This window comes from Anguilla rostrata, chromosome 2 (genome assembly GCF_018555375.3).
Source record: "Anguilla rostrata isolate EN2019 chromosome 2, ASM1855537v3, whole genome shotgun sequence".
In the NCBI taxonomy this organism is placed as follows: domain Eukaryota; kingdom Metazoa; phylum Chordata; class Actinopteri; order Anguilliformes; family Anguillidae; genus Anguilla; species Anguilla rostrata.
In genome coordinates this window covers 51,638,538-51,659,479 of record NC_057934.1, presented here as the reverse complement: position 1 = coordinate 51,659,479, position 20,942 = coordinate 51,638,538, and the positions used below count along the sequence as shown (strand labels likewise).

At 41.6% G+C, this 20,942-nt stretch overlaps 1 protein-coding gene across 1 annotated transcript; it reads right to left on the bottom strand.

The window, feature by feature from the left end:
- Window positions 1-48: 48 nt before the first annotated feature.
- On the bottom strand, window positions 49-20,918 carry polr3e (polymerase (RNA) III (DNA directed) polypeptide E). Its single transcript, XM_064322964.1, has 21 exons — window positions 20,745-20,918; window positions 19,558-19,650; window positions 19,144-19,194; window positions 18,800-18,877; window positions 18,520-18,635; window positions 18,232-18,314; window positions 17,215-17,322; window positions 16,975-17,024; window positions 16,706-16,825; window positions 15,924-16,009; window positions 15,689-15,733; window positions 15,493-15,584; window positions 14,769-14,889; window positions 14,503-14,584; window positions 14,038-14,097; window positions 13,283-13,440; window positions 12,971-13,035; window positions 12,356-12,819; window positions 3,445-3,522; window positions 3,079-3,204; window positions 49-2,976 (listed from the first exon to the last, which is right to left on the bottom strand). Exons 2-21 carry the CDS (start codon window positions 19,594-19,596, stop codon window positions 2,920-2,922), a joined length of 2,079 nt encoding a protein of 692 aa, XP_064179034.1. The 5' UTR covers window positions 19,597-19,650; window positions 20,745-20,918; the 3' UTR covers window positions 49-2,919.
- Window positions 20,919-20,942: the final 24 nt, after the last annotated feature.

Below are 20,942 nucleotides of genomic sequence, written 5' to 3'. Positions count from 1 at the left end.
TCAGAAGGCTCATTTCATAATACAGCAAATAAAGGGAGCAATGACAGATGTTATTGCATTGCTTTATTAAAGGAGACAACATAACCACTGGGAAAAGGACAGAAATAGTGATCTGCAGGTAGTCCATGTTCAAAATGATCTGTACCAGGTCCCTTACATCTGTAGAGAAACAGGGAAATTTACGACAGACCTGAAACACTGACACCTCATGGACATTATTCAGGACATAATGAACACACTGAAGAATGTTTACCAACAGTGCAGAGCTTTTGATACACTTGATTAAACTGTTCCAGGCCCAGTTTTTTGTTTTAATGTAAACAAACTTCTAAATAACTTGAGTATTACATACAGTGGCCTGTTTTGGTCTTGAGGTAAGTGACTTGTGTTGAAACTTGAAGAGGATTTCTCTTGAAACTTGAAGACACACCTCCAGTTATTCTGCATGCACTTAATCTGCCAAAGAGCCCACCTTCACTCCACAACATGAGCAACCCCAGTGTAATGCAAAGTAGTGACGTTGTACGCTTGGCTGCCATAGTCACATTATCCCTGCATGACAACAAATCGAACACTCGGCCCGCATAACCTTCCATGACTTCCCGCTATGATGGACGCCATCTTTGTTAAGGCCCGACTCATTTAGGTTTTTAAATTTCATTCAGTGTAAACCATTTAAGAATTGAGGCACTGCAACAGCCAGTTGCATGTTCTACCCTTTGGACTCTGGGTGGTTACATAGAAGGGGAAAAGGACAACAACACATCTGTGATAAGAGGTCGACCATTTTCTGTTTAACTGAGGTACCAGACCTAAAACAATGAAAGGCAAAGCAGCCCTGTAACACTAGTGACGTACTAAAAACAAACCAGTGATCATGCAAGTTCATATGTTTGGCGGAAACAAATAGAGGCAATGACAACCAAATTCACTGCTCTTTTTTCAATGAGATCTCAATACATAGATCACATTTAGTTATTAAATTGCATATAATCAAATTATCAAGCCAGACTCCACAACACAGTCTAGCCTCATCTTAAAGGGATGGTTCACTTTCTGGAGATGTTATTTCAGTTTAAGTGTATTTAAAGTTTTTTTTTAATTTACAGTATAGATGCATTAGGGTTTTGGGATATAAAGCAAGAAAATAGACTTCAAGTACCTCCGACAGCTTGTAATGTGAGATTACGTTTCCAGAGGCTGAACATATGAACGGATCCATTTTATCGCATTTGATTCAGTTATAAACACAATTAAGTTTCATATTGTATCAGTGCTTCTTCCCTCGAATGCAGTGGTCTCAGGTTGCATTTGCCATAGGAAATAGTTCCAACTACAAATGAAAGAGAAAGCGTGATTTTTGAAGTACAATTGGGTAATATAAACATGCAAGACCCAAGGAGGCATAACATCACTATACAAGCTGCTTTGGAGTAACTTCAAGGGCATTTACTTGTCTTGGACCACATAACCCACAATGCCTCTACGCCAGCCATTTTCATAAGGCTTCTGTAAATACCTAAAATATCCACCACACACAGAACCTGTCAATGCCAATCAAACACCATACCAATAAAAAAATTTTTTTGAAAATGAACTGTCCCTTTAAAATAAACCAAAGGCTTGTTAAGGTTGTACTCTTCCTGCAAATAATCAAAGTTTCAATTTACCAAAAAAAGTCAGTAATACCAAATCTCCAAACAAGGAGGTTCTTGTTGCCAGACTATTTGGAAAGACTTAATGAAAGCAGCATTACACAAAAGAGGAAACCTTTCAAAATATGCATGTTACCAACTATTACAAGTTGAACTGTGTGAAATACTTAAAATTAAACGGATTTCTTGCAGATGAAAATGAAATCAGGACATTGCAATGCATCCAACCAATCTCACACCACTTTACTTTGGTCTAACCACTTTCTTTTCAATTCGTCTTATTCAGTCTTAAAGTACTAAACTACCAAATTGTATTCTGTAAACGCTGTATCAGTGGATTAAATGATTGTAATTAAATCTACACAAATATAGGGAGAGCATTTACATTTTCTGCCTGAAAATTTATGTGCATTCTGACAGCATTTCTTAAATGCTTTGCATCAATCTGGAGTCAGACTCAAATCAAAATAAATTCAGCATTTAATCCTTGCCTTTTTCTGTAGGTGATTTTGTCCTTATTTGCATATTTGTGCAGAGGGACAAGAAGGCTCATTGATATGAAACACCATGCTTCCTGTTCTGAAGACCCCACCCTTCCCTCACGCAACGTGTGCGAAAAAAATTAAGGACAAAAAAAACTGCCTCTACTGTAAAACTGCCTCTACTAAGGTGTTCATCTTAAGGCCAAAGACAAAATCAGAGGCGTATCCCCCCTCTGTAAAAAGACTGGGAAACAGGAAAAACTAGACTTTTTCCAAAGGCCACAATCAGGATAAAATCATATGATTATAAACTACACTTCTTATATTTGGTCTATACAATTTCCCATTTCTCATTCCTCATCTTGTAAGAGATATTAAATAAAAATTACTATGCACTGCTTTCTGAATTCAAAATCTTGGACTGCAAACATTTGACTCAAAATATTTTCAAATACAGTATATACACAAATGCTCCAACCAGACTTCACCATTCAGCCCTTTTTGTGACTATGCGGGATGTTCTACTTGATGCTGACACCGTCCTGTTGCTGCTTTGCCTTAGCTCTGTTATGACTTCAGGTAAATTAGGTACAATGGCATATGGCCTGGGGCCGAGAACTTGGCATCCTTTCCCCCCAAACTCTGGTCTTCTGGCTAGAGGCAGGAGGGCAGTGACTTGTCCAATGCTTCGGCTTCCTCTCCCGATGTAGAGCCCTCCCACAAAGCTCTAGAAGAGACGACTGGATGATGGGGCCCTCCAGGGCACCCCTCCCCCTTTACTGTCAGGACTGCGCCGTGCCCTTCAGGTACCACATCCCTCCATAGCTCATACAGCATTCCTGTAAGAAAAACCAACCATTAGCACAAGCTGAGGTACGAGTGTCTGCTGATAACACAGCAGGTATCTAGCATATGTAAACAGCCTTTGAAAGCCAGGGTACCTTAAGCAGCCTGTCGATGTCGGCCTTGGTGACGGCGTCCCCCAGTTCCTGCGTGAGCCGGGCCTGGATGACGTTCCTCCTGACGCGGTAGTTCTTCATGAAGATTTCAAACAGGATCTGACGGTGCTGAGAGCAGGCACATGCAGGCTCAGAACACAAGCACCGGCACAGGCCGACACGCAAGCACAAAAATGCAAATAAGAACAAGAGCAGACGTGCAGATTCGATGTGCTGACCAATCTATCTGTAAGATGAAGCCCGGGGCCACAACAAGGGACAGATGCAGCGGATGGAAATTCAAATCTAAGTGCAGGCATTAGAACCATAGAAATTACACCACATTTCACAGAGTGGAACAGACCTCACCTTGTCAAACGTTTCTCCCGTTTCCCACACCGCAAAGACCTTCTGTTCATCTGACGCAGCCGAGGTCTGAGCGGGAAACTGGGGGAAAGAGAGAGGCATGGGTATAAGGAGACTGTGATAGACAAACATGAATAAACGGCATTCCAAACACATGGAAAACTAAGACTGATGGGTAATGGGCACGTTGGATTCCACTTCAAATAAAGCCCACTGTAAGCACGGGTTATTTCTGTTACTGTGATTTGTAGTTTGTCAAAGAGGTACAGACGTGCAGGGTCTGAAATCAATGTTGCGCTGATCGACAGGTCGATAAACCACAGGGAGGCAGCATAGAAATGACTTAAAGGAGATGGGAAATGGCTGCGGATGTTCCTGGAGGCCACATAAAAACAGGAAAGTAAAACAGGATGCTCTGCTGTGTTTATTCAAGGCTTCCCAGCAGGAGCTCCTGTGGGCCTGACCCAAGATCTCTAACAGGCTGCAATTGACTGATTACCCTCTCTGAGGGTTAGCTTTTCAAATGCTGTGCATGGTCAATACCTGTGGTGGATCACACATAGGGAGATGAACTACACTTCTGACTGATCAATGAGAGAACAAAGGATGCAAGACAGAAATGAAGCAGAGCAAAAGGTAAAAATCCTTTAATTCCACAGCTCTGCACCAATTATTCAAAACAAGTCAGGAACAAGTGACAGGCAGACAAACATAACTGAGATAATGGGTAAAAACTGGTAATAGCAGCATAGGCCTACTTCAAAACAAAACTGTTTCCCATACAATACTTGTAGAATTCAATTACATCAATGGTGGGCATATTATTTTACTGCATTTCATTACATCTCTCCTTCCCTGCACCAACATGGCCCATTAGACTTGAGTGAGTGCATTCCACGAAACACTGCCGACTTCAGCCAGTAATAGGCTTTGGCTCCTCGACCAATAATAACCATTATATCTAGTTACCCCCCTACAGAAGGGGATTACACGCTAAACCTGGGCCAAAATGAGATTATGCCCTCTATACATGCCATTTACACAGATAAGAAAGAGGAAGTTGGGCAGTTAACACTTCTCTGTTTAGGTTTAAAAACCTAAGCAATAAATTACAAAACAACCTCAGTCAGTTTAGTTAATGAGCAACAGACAAAAGCATTTAAAAATGCTGGGAAATCATACATTTTCTGCCCTACTGTAAATGCAGCATGTGGTCAGATTATGTGATATCATATGGTCAGATTATAAAATGCCAATTCCTAACTGGAACAGCATGCAGTGAATGTTACAGACTCACCTAACTACAGTAGTTTTACTAAATGTACGCAAGAAGCAAAAAAGCAAACCAACAATTTTTCCGGACTGAATTAAAGGCGGGGGTTTTATACAGCAGGCTGACATGTTGCTCCCCAGTTGCATCATCCCCTCTGCCGTATGAAGAGACAAAACAACATTCCAGAAAACTGACTTCGGGAGAAAACGCATACCAAATGCACCACTTCCACGCCTAGTCTGTAAAATCATAGAGCACTGCAACCCATTTTAAAGGGACATCCACATTCAGGATATATTCACGGCAGTAAAACAACAAAAAACATACCACATCAATTATAAAGAGTAATTTATCACTACCATGTTCGATACAAAGAGAACTTGACAAAGACTTGCCAATCTCCTAAAGAACAGCCACAATCTGGAATTATGTTGAAGACATAATACTTGTAACTGAACCTAATAAAATTTTGATTTAGGCATAAATATTAGTCCAAGTATAAACAAATAAACAAACAAATAAAGTAATACAGATTCTGAATAGACAGCTATTTTGAGACTGCTAGCTGTAATAAATCATATTGTGGTTATTGCAATCAGCAACCTAGGTCAATATTTTTAATACAAAACACAAATCAAACTGCCTGTTAGGAGTTCTGGATCATGTCTCCCAAGAGGAGATGCACCCTACAGCCAGTAAAGAACAGACAGCTTTTCAGTGATGACTGTAACATACTAGCGTGCACCCTGCATAACCGCAGAGGATATTTCAGTGTCTATAACAAGCTGAGACACAAATATTAAAAGACAATAAAAGCACATATTTTCCCACAAATGCTGTGGCCAAGGCCATTAGCCACTAATATGCTGAGGTGTGCATGCCATACGTGGAAACGCATCAGAGTGTGAGGAACATGCTTGAGCCTGTATGATTTATGTTTTACCTTGAACGGAGCAAAAGTTCTAGGGATGATTCAAAGTTTCAAAAGGTTGGGAGGCTAACTCATTGACATTAAGCCTAAAAACAGACCTCATTTCAAATGCTCTGTATTAGTACAGTTATATTGTGAGATTTCAGTCAATGAAAACTAACATAGGTAAGAGAGTGTGAAGAAAAAAAGCTAGTAGGTTACCCAAAAAAAACACACAAATACTGTGCATTATCAGATTTCCATGTAGCTTATTACATGCAGTACTGTGCAAAAGTCGTAGGTCAAATAAAAGGCATTTATCTGAACAGTGTGATTTAAAAATACTAAAGAAAACAAAAATTAATGATGAAAATGTGTTTTTAAAATAAAACAGCATTTTGCGTGGCCTCCTTTAGAATGCAAAACTGCAAAGAAATTTGCTTTGGCAGACTGTCAAGTAATTTTTTGAAGTAGTCCTGGGATAAACATATTGAAGGATTTGCCATAACTCTTTCACAGAAACAAAAGAAACTTGGCCCGCTTTTCGTTCTTTTCCCAGTCCAAGCGATCGCACAACTTCAATGATGTTGAGGTCAGGGCTCTGTGATAGCAAATCTAATATTATGAGTGCTCCATCAATAGACTATGGCAACTGGGATCCTTATTGTGCTGAAAGATGAAGTTTTGCACATCAGTTTACCACTGTTTGACAGTCATCAATGTACTTCTCACTTACTCCTCTTCTGACATACTGACTTTTTTGTGAACCAAAAACTTCAAAACTGAACTGGTTGCTAGCACATGCTTTATGATCTTTCATGTACTGCAATCGCTTCGGCTTGTTGCCTTTCCACAAAGTTATTTCTTAGTGGCAACACGCCCTACTATACTACTTTTCACAGTTAAAGCATGCACTTTGGTGAAAGATCTTGAGCAACCAATGTAGCACTTCACTGGACTTCCTTCTATCCCTCAAAGAAGTGACCTTTAAGTACTATTCAGATGAAGAGAGGCTTTTGGGCCTTCCGCTGGGTTTGTTGTGTTCAACAAGGCCAGTTCCTTCAAATTTTGTGATGACAGCTTGAACACCACTTCTTGCAAATCAGGTTAGACTAGCTATTTCTCGCTGATAATTGCTTTGTTGATTCAAAACTACGATTTTATGTCTGTAAAACTGTGTTAGCTTAGCCATTTTCAAACCTCTCCTCAAGTCACCACAACTACTCCATATATTTGTTCAATTTGACCACCAACAGACCTGGTTCAGCTCATCAATACCTCATTAAGCTGAATCAGCTGTGCTGCTGATGATATTATAAAAATGCATGGGGTGGCTGGGGTGCCTCAAAGAGAGGTTTCGGAACCAAACCCGTGTTCTTCTTGCCACCTCACAACCTATACAAACATTTTTTAGTAACACAAGAAATTCTTGTTCCTTTCATTATATCATTTTTTGGATTTATTCTTAGGTTATATCGTGTTTTCCCAAGCAAATAAAACACTTACTGTGCAGATCAATCGCTTAACATAATTTTTGTTGGTGGTTTAAGACATTAGCACAATACTATATATGCTGCATACCAAGTCAACTACCACCCCTACTAAGCAACTAGCTGACTAGATAACAGTATACATGGTGTATCTGCACCTTCCACAAGGCAATCATAGCGAACTGTGACATTTATCAACTACTTGTGTCCTGCTCAATTTAGCCCCGACTGGACTACTACTAATTTGCATCCCAGTCTCAAAATGCTTGTTCATCATTTAAACAGCCTACTTCAAAATGCTGGCAGAGCACTCAGCGAAATTTTTTATATGCTTTTTAGCAAGCCTTTTAACAATGCAGAGTAGCAGAGCAACAAAGAAAATATAGTCTGGAGTGTTCTTGTTTTGAAAATATAGATTTGAACCCCTCCCCAAAAACAAAGAAAAAAAATCCAGTAAAGTGAAGGACCCAAAATCAGTCAACAGTGGTGTTGCTCAATATGGTCAAGAGCTCAATAGGTTTAAGAGACGGCATTATGGCTCCTTGAACATTTCAATGCAGCAGTATAACTCGACTCTTTGCACATTTTGAAAACATCTTGACTATAAAGGGTTTCTTTATATGGTAATCCAACTGCTACATCTAAACTCAAGCTCAAGGGGGAGGGGGAGGAGGGTCTACCACAGTAACACGTGATCACCCTTGTCTGTTGATCCAAGGACAAACCTGTGGCCCATAACTCTGTGTTCCCAGACGATTGTAATCGCCCTGAGAGCTTCACAGTGAACCTGAGAATGCCAGCCCCCGAGCCGGACGTCATACCTCACCTGCTTCCCTCCGAGCACAGACGGGGGCTCTGTGCTGCGGCTTACCTGTCTACTGATCTCCCACTCCAGGGGAAAAGCGTCAGCCCGCAGAAACAGAAAGCCCTGTGCAGGGCTCCCTGGACTGCTGCCAAGCTGAGGCCGCAATCCTCCTGCATGACAGAGGGGCGTGTCTGCCTTTCACTGTTGTTTCAGTCGGGTGCCATTAAATCAGATCAATCTCAGCAGTCAAGAACAGGCAAGTACGTACGTAAGGTTTACACTGCTCACTGCCATTTCTTGCCCTCAGTTCAAATGGTATAAAGTCAGGGCATTGAAAACTAGTATAACCAGGTAGCACTTATCATAGCTTTATGTTTCAATGCTCTCTAAAAAAATTAGAGCCCGATATATCGGTTTGGCCGATATATCGGCCATTATTTGACTTTTTTGAGGACATCCGGATCGGCAGTTATGTAGCCGATGTGTCCTGATTTTTAAATAAGTATAATAAATAAAAAACAGTGATTATTTATCTGTACTTGTCTGTTCGAACGTTGTAATTGCTATTTACTAGAATTATCCAGTAGAGGGAGCTCTAATACAAGTGTGAACTGCAGCAGCTGACGCGCTACTTCTCTAATAAGACGTTTGTCACACATGCCTCATCCAGTATTCTCCACTGCAAGACTTGTCTGCACAGATTCGATTGCTGCAATAAAGGTGTGTATATTAAGTGAAAGTTTTTAATTGAATGCGTTTATACGAGCACTATGTTTATCAATCCTCAGTATCAAGCGAGTAAGCTAGCTGGCTAGCAAGCCTTTATGAAGTGGCAGTGAGCACATAAGCAGCGTAGGATCTACATTTCCAGAGGACATCGCTGTATTCTCAAATAAATAAGCAGCCAAAATAAAATGTTGATTGAAGGCATCACACATTTGTTTTTTTATCTGAGATAATTATATTAGCTACTATATGATGCTGTGTAGCCAACACGTTATTGCAAGCGAGTGTGTCATCTAGTCACGCATCATCGTAGCAAGCTAACCAGATAGTAAAAACGCCGATAAAACACTTCTAACGTGGATCATTTTAAGCCATATTATCTAGCTTTGTCGTGATAACACGAGAGAAGGATTGCTGTTGGAGAAGTGAATCAACCAACAGTTAGCGTGGGTAACCTGCACGAAAGCGCATTGTAGTTTTTTTCACGTATTTCATCCAGTCAATTTAATTTCATCTAACGTTACACTGATTCACTCATTAGCTCCGCCAGATAATGTCTTACTATTTGAGATCATGTAGTAGAAATAAAATAAGAAAATATAATTTATTTAACTTACTGAGAATATATAATGAGGCTGTGTCAATAGCTAATGCGTTACTGGGAGCGAGTGTCGTGTCATCTAGTCACGCGTCAGAGCGCATTGTAGTTATTTTCACCACCGAATTCTTATGGACAGGGAAGCTCGCTAGATAGTCTTACTCTTTGAGATCATGTAGTAGGAATAAAATAAAATATAATTAATTTACTGAGAATAGATACTAAGAAATAATAATAACACATTAATAACAACAACAATAATAATATTCATAAAAATACATGTTTGAAACTGGAAAACTGATTTTTTTTAAATTAATTTTTTATAGATGGCTGGAAAAGAAAGGAGTAAAAGCAAGGTGTGGAGTTATTTTGATTTCACACACTTAAAGATGGTGTGAATATATATATATATATTTAATTTAATATCATCTTTTACATTTTTTTATCTAAAAAGTTCTTTGTATGTTTATTTTTATTTGTTTGCTTATAAGTTAAATGTTCTTAAATATAGAAACTTTAATAAAATATAAGTTTTTCAAATTGATTTGAAAATGTTGCACTTTTTGACAAAATATCGGTCAAAACATCGGTAATCGGTGGGCTAGGACTCTCCAAAATTGGGATCGGCATCGGGCCCAAAAATCTGGCATCGGTCGGGCTCTAATTTTAACCCAGCCAAACAGGGCACTGAGATTCGGAATTAAGCCTATTTGCCAATTATTAGTGACAACATGACTGAAAAGTAAGCACAATATATTTAATTTGTATCTGAATGCGCAAAATTCAGCATTGCTGGAATTATACTGCATTAGCAAATTATAATGCCATTTACCAACAAAACTATGCATGTAACAGCTGCGAGAGAAAGGAGTCCAGAAGTGTATTTTAGGATAAGATTAATGAAAATAAGTTCTGCATTTACTTCAATCTTACTATTTAGCTAAGATAAGACAAATGAAAAAATAATAATGAAGCTTTCTGTGTTTTGTTTCTTTGCTCCAGGAACCAAGACACTGCTGTATTGAATGTGTTATGCTTTAAATTTCAGGATGTCAGTCACAACACAATGTTGCATTTCATGCCAAATATTCAAATGCTGTGCAATTACAGCAGAAATCCTTAAACACAGAAAAACAAATCGTATGAGTTTCAAAGACAGAGTCCTAACAGTGACTGGCCTTCAGTTAATGCACCTTCATCTATTATTTCAACATTGCAAAAATCACCATGGTTACAGAGACCTACAGTAGCTACATTAAATAAAGTCTGAATAGCAGAGGGTGAAGGAGCATGCTAGCATTCTGTTCCAGTATTCAGGACTTGGTGCCCTCATTCACAGTCTCTAAAAATACTAGGAAGTTGCAGATAAAAAATTACCCTGCTTTCACAGTTTTAAAAAAATGTATCTTTAAGGAACACACTCCAGTCCAGCAGAATTGCTGGGTCTGTAGTGTAGAAGTTGAAAAGGCTCAAGTTTTGTTTTTCACTGGTCCAACCACAGTGGATTAACTTGTGCAACATCTTTAGAGAAAGATAAAGAGTTAGGCTACGCATTTATCTTTCTCTGAATATTATGCTCAGACCAAGGTACAGGAGCTCAATATGAACGCCTTCTAGCTAACTGGGAGTAGAGTGCAAGCCACACTTGGACATTCACTATCTATAAACAGTGGTCACATGGGTGCGTGACAGACATGCCAGAGTACGAAGAGTGAAAATGCAAATATGCAGAAGCATACAACGGACATCAGAGATAGGAAACGGACCCAGGTCACTGTTGCAAATGTAGACAGCCACTCATTTGATTAATTTCCTGCCAAGCAAGGAAGAGGAAATTTGTGATCCTAGATTACAAGTGTGCGTAACCGTTTTCTACCGAATACCCATATATCTTCAACACTTGTCCATCACACAATTAAATAACTGGTGTTAAGTTTTTAATGAATTTCAGACATGCCTTGAAATTGTAGCAGAACAGCACTGTTCAGGTTCATAGATGTATAATTTACAACCAAGCATGGCCAAATGAATTTCAAATCAGCTGCGAAAGGCAGTGTGAAATTCTTAGTGTCTGGACGCAGTTTAAGGAAATCCATAGACGACAAATGTGCCAGTGCACACCTGAAATCTGAAGTGACAGAGGATGACAGCGATCTGCATTCCAGTCACATTTCCTCACCAGGGAAAATTCATAAAATTCTGCCCGACAATTCCAGCTTCCAGCAGCTACAGAAAGTGGGTTTGCGTGTGTCAAGTTAAATTTTCCCAGAGCAGACATGTCACTAACTAAACCTCATTGTGACACCAATACCCAAATCACACATGGCCTTTTCTATTCACCTGCTGTTACTGAGCAATTCCCATTGACATCAACTTGAAAGGTTCCTGCCCCATCTCTGAAAGACAGGTCAACTGAAAGAAAGCCATGACAGCCGGGTAGATCTACAGTTAGCTAGCCAAGTAGTTCAGCGCTAGATACAATGATCAACTAATGTCAACAGTGTAAAAAAGCTATTCATGCCTAGTTACACTTCACTTGAAAAATAAGAGAGAAGGCAGCTGGTAAAAGTTAACCAATAATGTTTTTACTCTGGAACCTTCACATGGTACTTTCAACTGGAATGAAATGACACCTTCTGGAGACCTTCAGTAGAAGTGTCAACCTGGGTGAAAATGATTACCACTTTTGTTTTCAACCCAAGCAGCCCTAGTTAATAAAGCCAATTTTTCAGATTTTCCCAACATGGTATTTTACATTAGAACTTTTAGCACCTCTTTCAGAACACCATCCAAGGACAGTGTACTTGTGGAAATAACCATAATAAGTCACTACCCTATAACAAATTAAGCACTGCAGGCCTAACTGATGATTCACTTCTGCCGGCTGGTCTTAGGCAGCAGTGATGAAAGCATTTACTGACGGTTTTGAAAACAAAGGTAAGCAAACCGCAGACCTATTTAACTATAAGAAATAACATGGATAGCTCTAGTTATTACTTGAGCAATGAGTAACTACAGAAACATCCGTGTGAACACTTTCCCTATATAGCCACTGTACACCACCCACCGCTGCAGACCTTCAGGCGCGCAGCCAGGACTTAAGAGTACTCACAGGCACCAGGATCTGTCGGCAGTGGCAGAGCAGTATGGTGTCCTGCAGCAGGCGGTCTGAGATGCCCCCAAACAGGCAGTGTCCAGGGGGCAGGCTGGCCAGGTGCAGGTTGAAAAGGCGCTTCAGCTCGCTCAGCGTCAGCACAAAGTGTTTGCGAAAGGTGGCCCCCACAAAGTCCAGGAGCTCTTGGGTCGGGCCGTTGGTGCCGTGGCCGTTGAGAGGGTCCGCCGGGGAGCCGGCGCCCGGGTAACCGGCGCCCGGGTAACCGTTGAGAGAGCCATTGGGGACGGAGGTGTCCATGGGCTCCTCGGCGTCGCTGAGGGGCTCCTCCTTCACCCTGAAGGAGGCGCTCTTGGGCGCACCCTGTCGCCGCTGCTCCAGGTCCCTCCGCAGCGAGGCCTGGTTCTCCCTGGCCAGGTCTCTGGCAGCCTTGAGTCTCTGATCGCCACTCACGGACACCACTTCTGCAAGAGGGGTCAAACGCACAGCCGCCATTGCAGCCATCTTAGCTCTCCAACAACTAAACACAACTGCAAAGTTACCAACAAACTGGTGTAACAGGCACAAACACAATGTGATCATCAATGGAGGGAACCAATCATTTTGAAGGCTTACCTGTTTGGGAATCTGGCCTTTTTGGCATCATGTCTTCTTTAGACAGATTGAACACCTTTTCCAATCTGTGAGAGATAAATGGATGCAAAACCTTCCAAAGCAGCCGACAATGAAGCTCAACTCAACAGTGCAGGACCCCAAGTACTAACAAATTGCATGGAATGGGAATCTGATTTACTCGGTTACTGGAGTTCTAGAGGGGCGAACCAGAGGAGACCTGGTGAAAATTTTAAAATCATGACTATGTATTAAACGGAAATTCTCCTCGTTTGAGACAGGAAGCTCATGGTGTTCGGACTCTGCGGATCGTACTTGGCCTGGATGCCGAGCCAGAGCATATACTGCCTCTGAGCCACATCTGGGTGCTTCCTCACAAACTCTGTGTCGCTGGGCAGGAGGAACTCCCAGCCACGGTTTACACGGGACACGGACATCTGCTCCAGAAAGTCCTTCACATCCTCTGGGGGGAGCTGAGACAGGCAGCAGCAGAAAGCCCGGGTCAGACAGACGGACACAGACAGAACGCCACAGTAATATACAAGCAATCACTGGCAAAGAGAACGGACACAGCCCACCAAACGCACAACACTAGATTAGGTTTTATTACCATCTCAAGGGCTCGGTTACAAACTGCAATTAATCAAGGACACACTTTAAACTGTGGGAAACCTATGACAGCCTGATTCCTTTCATACATATTTCAAAAAGTATGCCATTGGTGTGTAGACCTCTCACTCACTGGTATTTAAGAGTCAAAACAAGTCTTCATCTTTACACAATAGAAATTAATTGAAAATAACATACTAATTATGCTTTCAACATTAGACAACGGCCATGTTTTTATTAATTGATGATTATGGGTTCTATACATACAGCTCCACTGAGGAAGATTCTCTACCAGGAACAAGAGATGATCTTGGCAAAATAAAATAACTAAAATCATGGAAATAAAACACTGCCCTTGAACCGGTACGTCACAATTAGACAAATACTTCAGGCTTTGCTGACACCTTGAGTCAAGTTGAAGTACTGCAACAGCCACGCACGTACTGGATCAATATACACACCTTGATTATAGCAGCTATTTCTTTCCGCAATACAGAGCGCTCTTGGGTGAACCTCCACATCTGAGAACCAAAGGGAATGCATCATCAATAACCATTCTGAATTTGCAAAGATGATTCACATTTACTCAAACCCTTGGAAAGCTTAAATAAACAGCATTTGACAAGAATACAATTATCTGGCAGGAAACAGAACAGCTGGCATTTCATCCACAAAAGTCAGAATGTGGACAAATGCACAACCATTTTTCCCATATCCTATTGTGAAAGTTCACTGTGCAGCACCACATTGACCAATCTGACCTCACAAAAACAAAGAACTAAACTAGACAGACTTTAATTGCTTAATTGGGAGTACACTGACAAATGACACAAAAGGCACAGATTACTGCTTATATTACATAATCTCATGCATTTCATTCAGAGCGGAGGCGCACAAAAGGTTGGAGCACTGAGAAGGACACTCACAACGTAGTCCCTGCCGCGACAGAGTACTTCTGCAGGCACACCACTTAGCGCACTATAGCTGTTCTTGGGGTACAGCACGTCACTGAAGAAACAGAAGAGCAGGGTCAATGATAGAACAGGACTGAACGACAACTTAAATTTTACACTAGCCTCACAATGTTAACATAACATGAAGAATTTTTAAAAACCAAGAATGCATAAGGATCATTGTATCCATCTGCTTACAAGTGTTATGCGTGTTTATTTCAGTGCCACGCTGAGCTCACCTTTTGACAACCCAGTTGCCCTGGACCAACATCGCCACCTGCTGTACACAGCGCAGCACTGCAGTGGAGTCAGTGCCTGAGGTCAGCAGCCCCATTAGGTTGGCAAAGGGCATGACTTTAACTGGGAAACCAAAGAGCAATGAGTTTGAATCTCCTGCAGGACAACTGGGGAAAGCACTTCTATGCAAAAACAATGGGGTCTGCACGGATTTATTACCATCCACTACCACCACCTTGTTTCCAGATTTGAATTCCACATCATATTTGTTAGCCCATCTCATTACTAAAACATCCTCCATCAATGAAGGAGAGCGAAAGCAAGCATGTATACAACTTTAAAGCACCTTTTAATATACCACCGATTACTTTTACTCTGAAGTCCACAAGCTGAGCAGTGGAGTCATCACCCATTCAAGATGAGACGGGCAGCAAAATTAATTTTATAGCCCACCTCTCTGTTTGACAATATAACTAATAATGTATTGTCAGTTGATACCAGATTATGCACCACACATCTACACTGAAACCCTGTATATTAGCAGGAAGAGCCACCCAATAACCTGGTCACAGACTCCTGGTTTTGCTTTTTTTTTTTATCAGACAACAAGATGGATGCTCGCTGTTCAGACAGCTGGATGCCGCACCAATTTCATGCCTGGCTGCATCAGGATCAACATATTCATGAACACCTATCACTTTGAAAGGGTTCTCTGTTCCTGCTCACCATTCTTCATGAGGGTCCTGACCTGCTCTCCCAGAGGCAGAGTCCGCAGCTGGGCCATAGACAGCACATTACTGGGACCAACCGGCTTCACACTGCAATGGCCGGTGAAGAGAAGGAAAGAAAACATCAACTACTAATCCACGATACACCGAAGACAGTTTGCAAAGATAAAGAACATGGACGTGGATGTACTCACATCTTCTCCTCTGCTACAGGGGGCATAAGCATGGCCAAGTACTCCCTGTGAGAGAAAAACAGCGATGATGATAATGAAGCACATTGCTCTTGCTATTTGGGTTTCCCAATTCAGACTGGGCCTAACCTAAAGCCGACTCATACTAAAGCTCTACATGATGAAAAAGCTTTCCATGTCTTGCCGACTCACACCACAGACTAGGACTACGATCCCAGCAACCTCCTTTTGGACCCACCTGGGTGTCTTCACCAGTTCGGTGTTCTCGTTCGCGCCCATGGCCTGGCAGAAGAGATACTGCCTCTCGTGCTCCGAGCGCCCATCCTGCACACGGAAGCAGAGCACCGAGGGCTTAGCATGCACTCCAAGCAGAGCCCTTCCTCCACTGGCACGCACATTTTGCTCACACTGACGCTCTTTTCCCCAAAATTTGCCCGAGTCCTGGCAGCTCTCTCCTCTACACCAGCCTCTGTTCAAGCTCCACCCAAAACGGCAAATATCACTCAATTTACTGCAGCCCAATCATAAACAAATCCCCCCAGGCAAACAGTGCAATAGGTACCTACAAACCAACTAGTTGAATACAGTAAATTGCAATCAGACGACTGAAAGGGTAAAGTATAATGAACATCTTCTATATATAAACAAATACCTTGTTTCTATGCAATATCAGAGCAGCAAGTGTTTACAAACCGAACAGCCTGCGTGACTTATTGTCCTTTTTGTTTAATTTAAGCAAGCCAAACTTTCTCACAAAATCTCACAGTGGCATTAGATTGTAATCTGATGTCATACTGTACAGTAAACTCATACTGTACCCATTCAGTCATCTGATTTCAACCTACTGAGCCTACTAGTTGGTTAGTAAAAAACTGTACAGTTTGACAGGAGTGATGTTTTCAGTATTGGGCTCTATTAAATGGCCTGATATTTGCAATGTCGGGTGAAAGCTCAAAGCTTCAGGCTGCGTTTAGTCTGCCCTACACACTTGCAGTGTCTCCCTCCCTCTGTGACTCGCACCTTTATGCCGTGGTAATGCAGATGGACCCAGGGCTCCTCGGCCTGCTTCTTCTGCAGAAACTCGTATGACTGGATGCGCCGCTGACGGGCCTGCTCCGACTCGGGCCGGGAGAACCGCACCTGGGCGGGACCGAAACCAGGACGCAGCTCAGAGACTTCCACACCAACGCTCCTTCCAACAGCGTTGAACGTGCAGGGACCAATTCAAGATGGTCAGCGTGAGAAAGATGTGTGCGAGTACGTATATATACGTGAGCTCCGTATCTTACTGTGATCTGCTTGATGTCTTCTTCGGCCTCATCCTGAGAGGAGTCTCCACCTGCCAGAAGAAACTCACATCAGCAAAAAAAAAAAACATGAACAAAACCAGTAACAATACACTAATGTCATCATTTGTCATTTTGATAGCCTATTCTAAATCTATAAATGACTGAGAACTGACTACGACAATGTTCTGTTATCATATGCAAGCAGAAGAGTGCCAGCATCTCAATGTTCATTGTGGGCACCTTCATTGGCGGCCTCCCTCTCGCGGTGTCTGCTGTCTGCTTTGTCCAGATAGGAGAAGCTGGGCCGCATCTGGAGGATCCCATGCAATGGGGTGAGGTGGAGCTCTCCTAAAAACAAACCAGGTGCACATCACCATACTTTGCTTTCAGACAAACGTTTGTCAGTAAACATTCCCCGGATTGCACAGGGACTTTTAAAAGACGCTTACAATAAGTAGCTAGGAATACCAGTTTATCTACAGAATTTGAATAGAAGGCATAGAATTGTTGTATACATGAATACATGAAACATACAATAAGACTGAACAGTCAAAACAATGAATAGCCAATGGCTCAAACATTAAAGAGTTATGAGAAACCAGCAATACCTTCTGGGCTTCCCCCATGTTAACTAATCAGTGGTGCACTGCCACAATATCAGCAGGGCCATCACAAAATGAAATCTGTCATTAATGTAAACATATTACATTAATGACAGATTTCATTTTGTGATGGCCCTGCTGATATTGTGGCGGTGCACCACTGGGGGTTCGTCTGCGATGACTTGTCTCCAAACAGTCATCGCAGACGAACCCCCCTCCCCCGCCAGGCTCCCTGCCAGCACCGGTCCGCAACTGCAATCATCAAGCCCAGAGCACGATCACAATCAACCCCACCCCCCAGTTAGCGCCACGTGACCACAGACGACACCAAAACCTGGGGGAAACACTGACACTGCAACCCTAAGAATCTCTAAAATAAAGTGCATTACTTTCAACTGTAACAAATTCCTTGAGGCTGTTAGCGTTTTTGACCTCAAGCAAGTCTGCACCCTTGACTTATTAAGTCCCTCAGGACTGTATTCCAGGATTTGACACGATCTGTTCCTCTGAATTTGCAAAATACGAATTATTTGCACAAGAAAACCAAACTGCAATTGCACTCGGGGAATTCCGGGACATATATTTAAAAACCGTTCTGTATATTCCACAAAAGGCAAAACGACACTTGGCCCTTCCAGTAGAGAAGGACACTAACCTTTTCGGAAGACTGCTGCAGCATAGCGGGAGGTGTTGGTGGTGGCCTGGATGGAGGTGAAACTCTGTTTATCCATCATCTTCCTGTGTGGTGGAGGCAAGAGACAAGAGCGTAAAGAAAAACACAGGGGCCAAAAACATACTGATTGGTCATGACTGATGATAATATGACAGACATTTTAAAATACCAGGGACAACAATGAAACTGTCACAAACATGATGGTCTTAATATGAATAACATGACAACATCCATTCTCGTACAACCATGCATACAAGCCAAGGGACTCACATTGCGTAAATATTAGAATCATCAGATGCAACACCATCCACATTAAGTGCGATCTGCTCCCCTTTTCCATGGCAGTAGTTGGGACTAACGGTGTTAATTGCCATTTCAAGTTCCACCTATGGAGAGATAAGCAGATTCAGATCGTGATTTCTACAAACCAGGAAGACATTTGAAATTACTCATTATACTGGGCTAGTTTAAGCACAACAAAAAGCTTTTTTGAATCATCCAACTACATGGCATACAAGCATAACAGACCAAACATCCATAAAAGATCTACCTTCTGTTGTTTCGGTTTTATTTTCGCAGATAAATGGCTGACATCATCATAGGTCATTGTAGCAGGACGCACTGGGTACTGGGGGAAACATGAAAACAATTGGACAATCAATTGGGAAACTTCCTGGGAATCAGATTTAATTGTGAAGTACTGTACTTATGACTATATGAAAAATACAAACTACTGTTGAGGATGGCATTTTTCACAGCATGCCTCAGGGAAATGTGGAACACAAACCTGCATTCACTTCATAAGGCACTCCTACTGTACCTAGAGCTGCATGCAGTCTGCATGGATACAAGTACAGCGGGACAAAATTTCAGTATATCAAATGTGTAACTTACCTGGAAAAGGTAGAGCTTGTCTGCGAGGCTTTTGGCCAGGTATACATCAATCTAAACATGATTGTAAAGTTATGAACAGAAAATGTCAACGTGTTACACACATTCATCCTATGAATGAGATGAAATGAAAAAAGTAGTCTTTTCATTGCAACAAACTGAAAGATTGCATCATGTTTTGAAGAAATGACTACTCAAGCAAGAATGGCATTAACTAGCCTAATTCCATCAATAATATAACTGCATAATAAAAAATGTACTTTTCTAACAGTGTTTTGGGGATTCATCTACATCTTCCACTTGACAACTGGTAGTAGTTCCAAATTTTGAAAAGTGACAATTTTTAGCAATTTTATCTGTCGCACATTACCAAACCACACCCCCTTCCATGCAGTTGTTGGGTGAATCGATTCCTACCTCTTGTATGATGGGGTCATCGTCCTCCCCACTGGCCATACTGAGCGAACCGAGTGTGAACTATTCAGAGGGACAGGCCTATGATGTTCAAACCTGGGGGTTTAAAGAATTGCTGAGGCACACAGTATGCACAGCCACCGCAAGCGCACAGGGATGTGGCCATTACACTCTTTCACAATTGCCAAATCAACCTCGTTCTTTGAAAAATTAACTATTTAACTCAATTCATATATCACTGCCCGCCCCGCTAGAGGGATATAGATCTAAATGACATTAAATGGATAAATCAACCTCCCGCAAGAGATGCTGTTCTGGAGGCTCAATGTTCCTTAATGTGTACGTGTTATTTTCAGAAGCAATCAATGGCATTATGTAGTGTACGCTAACGAAAAAAATCACTGCCGAACTGACCCATCAAAGGAACTTAACTTCATTTCTAGCTCGTAGAAGACGAATACATTCTAACAATCCACAGCTGGCTATACGGATGTTGTTGCATGTTTAGGCCTAATATTATTGTCCACGTGTAACTAATGTTACGCTTAAACAACACCAGCTAAGCGTTTTAACCAAATATGACAACGAGCTAACGTTAATCTAGCTTGCTAGAAATGCCACACTCGATTCGTGCTTCTGATCAAAATTGTTGGTAGGATAACGTTACGTAGACGTCTCTTAGCTAAGCTAAGGGGTAGCAAAACCTGGCTAAGTCACATGCAACGGTTGAAGTAACTCCCAGCTAGTTACACGGCTTACAGACTAATTATATAGTAGGTTAACCACGCATGGCCAACAATATTTCGCATCTGAAACTTTGATCCAGTTTAGCTTTCAACGCAGCAAGCTATCGTTCACACTTTGGTAGTTTTCTGCCAAGTTACTGCTAATGATACTAGCCAAAGAAGGCTAGTTACGATAAGAATAAAACTGAATAACAATGGAAGCTCAAATCAGCAAATAAACTAGCTTGAATTCCCATGTTTTCTTAGTATTTGTAAACTAACTAACTAACTAGCTAGCTAGCTAGTGGGCTAACTAGCACATTGGCTATCTAGACAGCTAACGTTACCTTTAGCTAGCTACTACCAACAGCGCCGTATATGTATTGGAGAAAAATACATGTCCTATGGCCTGCACTCACACCCTTCATTATTTTGTTACAGTCCGGAACAGTTTGTTTCCCCTACCTGCTTTAATTTTTGCGATCAGATGTTGCTTAATTTATGCTGCCTCTTTCAGTCCGATCCCTCCACCTGAAACGTGCCAGTGTATGGTTTAGCGGCGTCTGAAATATCAGGTCGCAGCCATGTTGCTGCCTAGACACGTGGGGAGGAGCTGTACGTTAAGTTCCCACAATGCACGTAGCCATAAATTCGCGTGAAAAA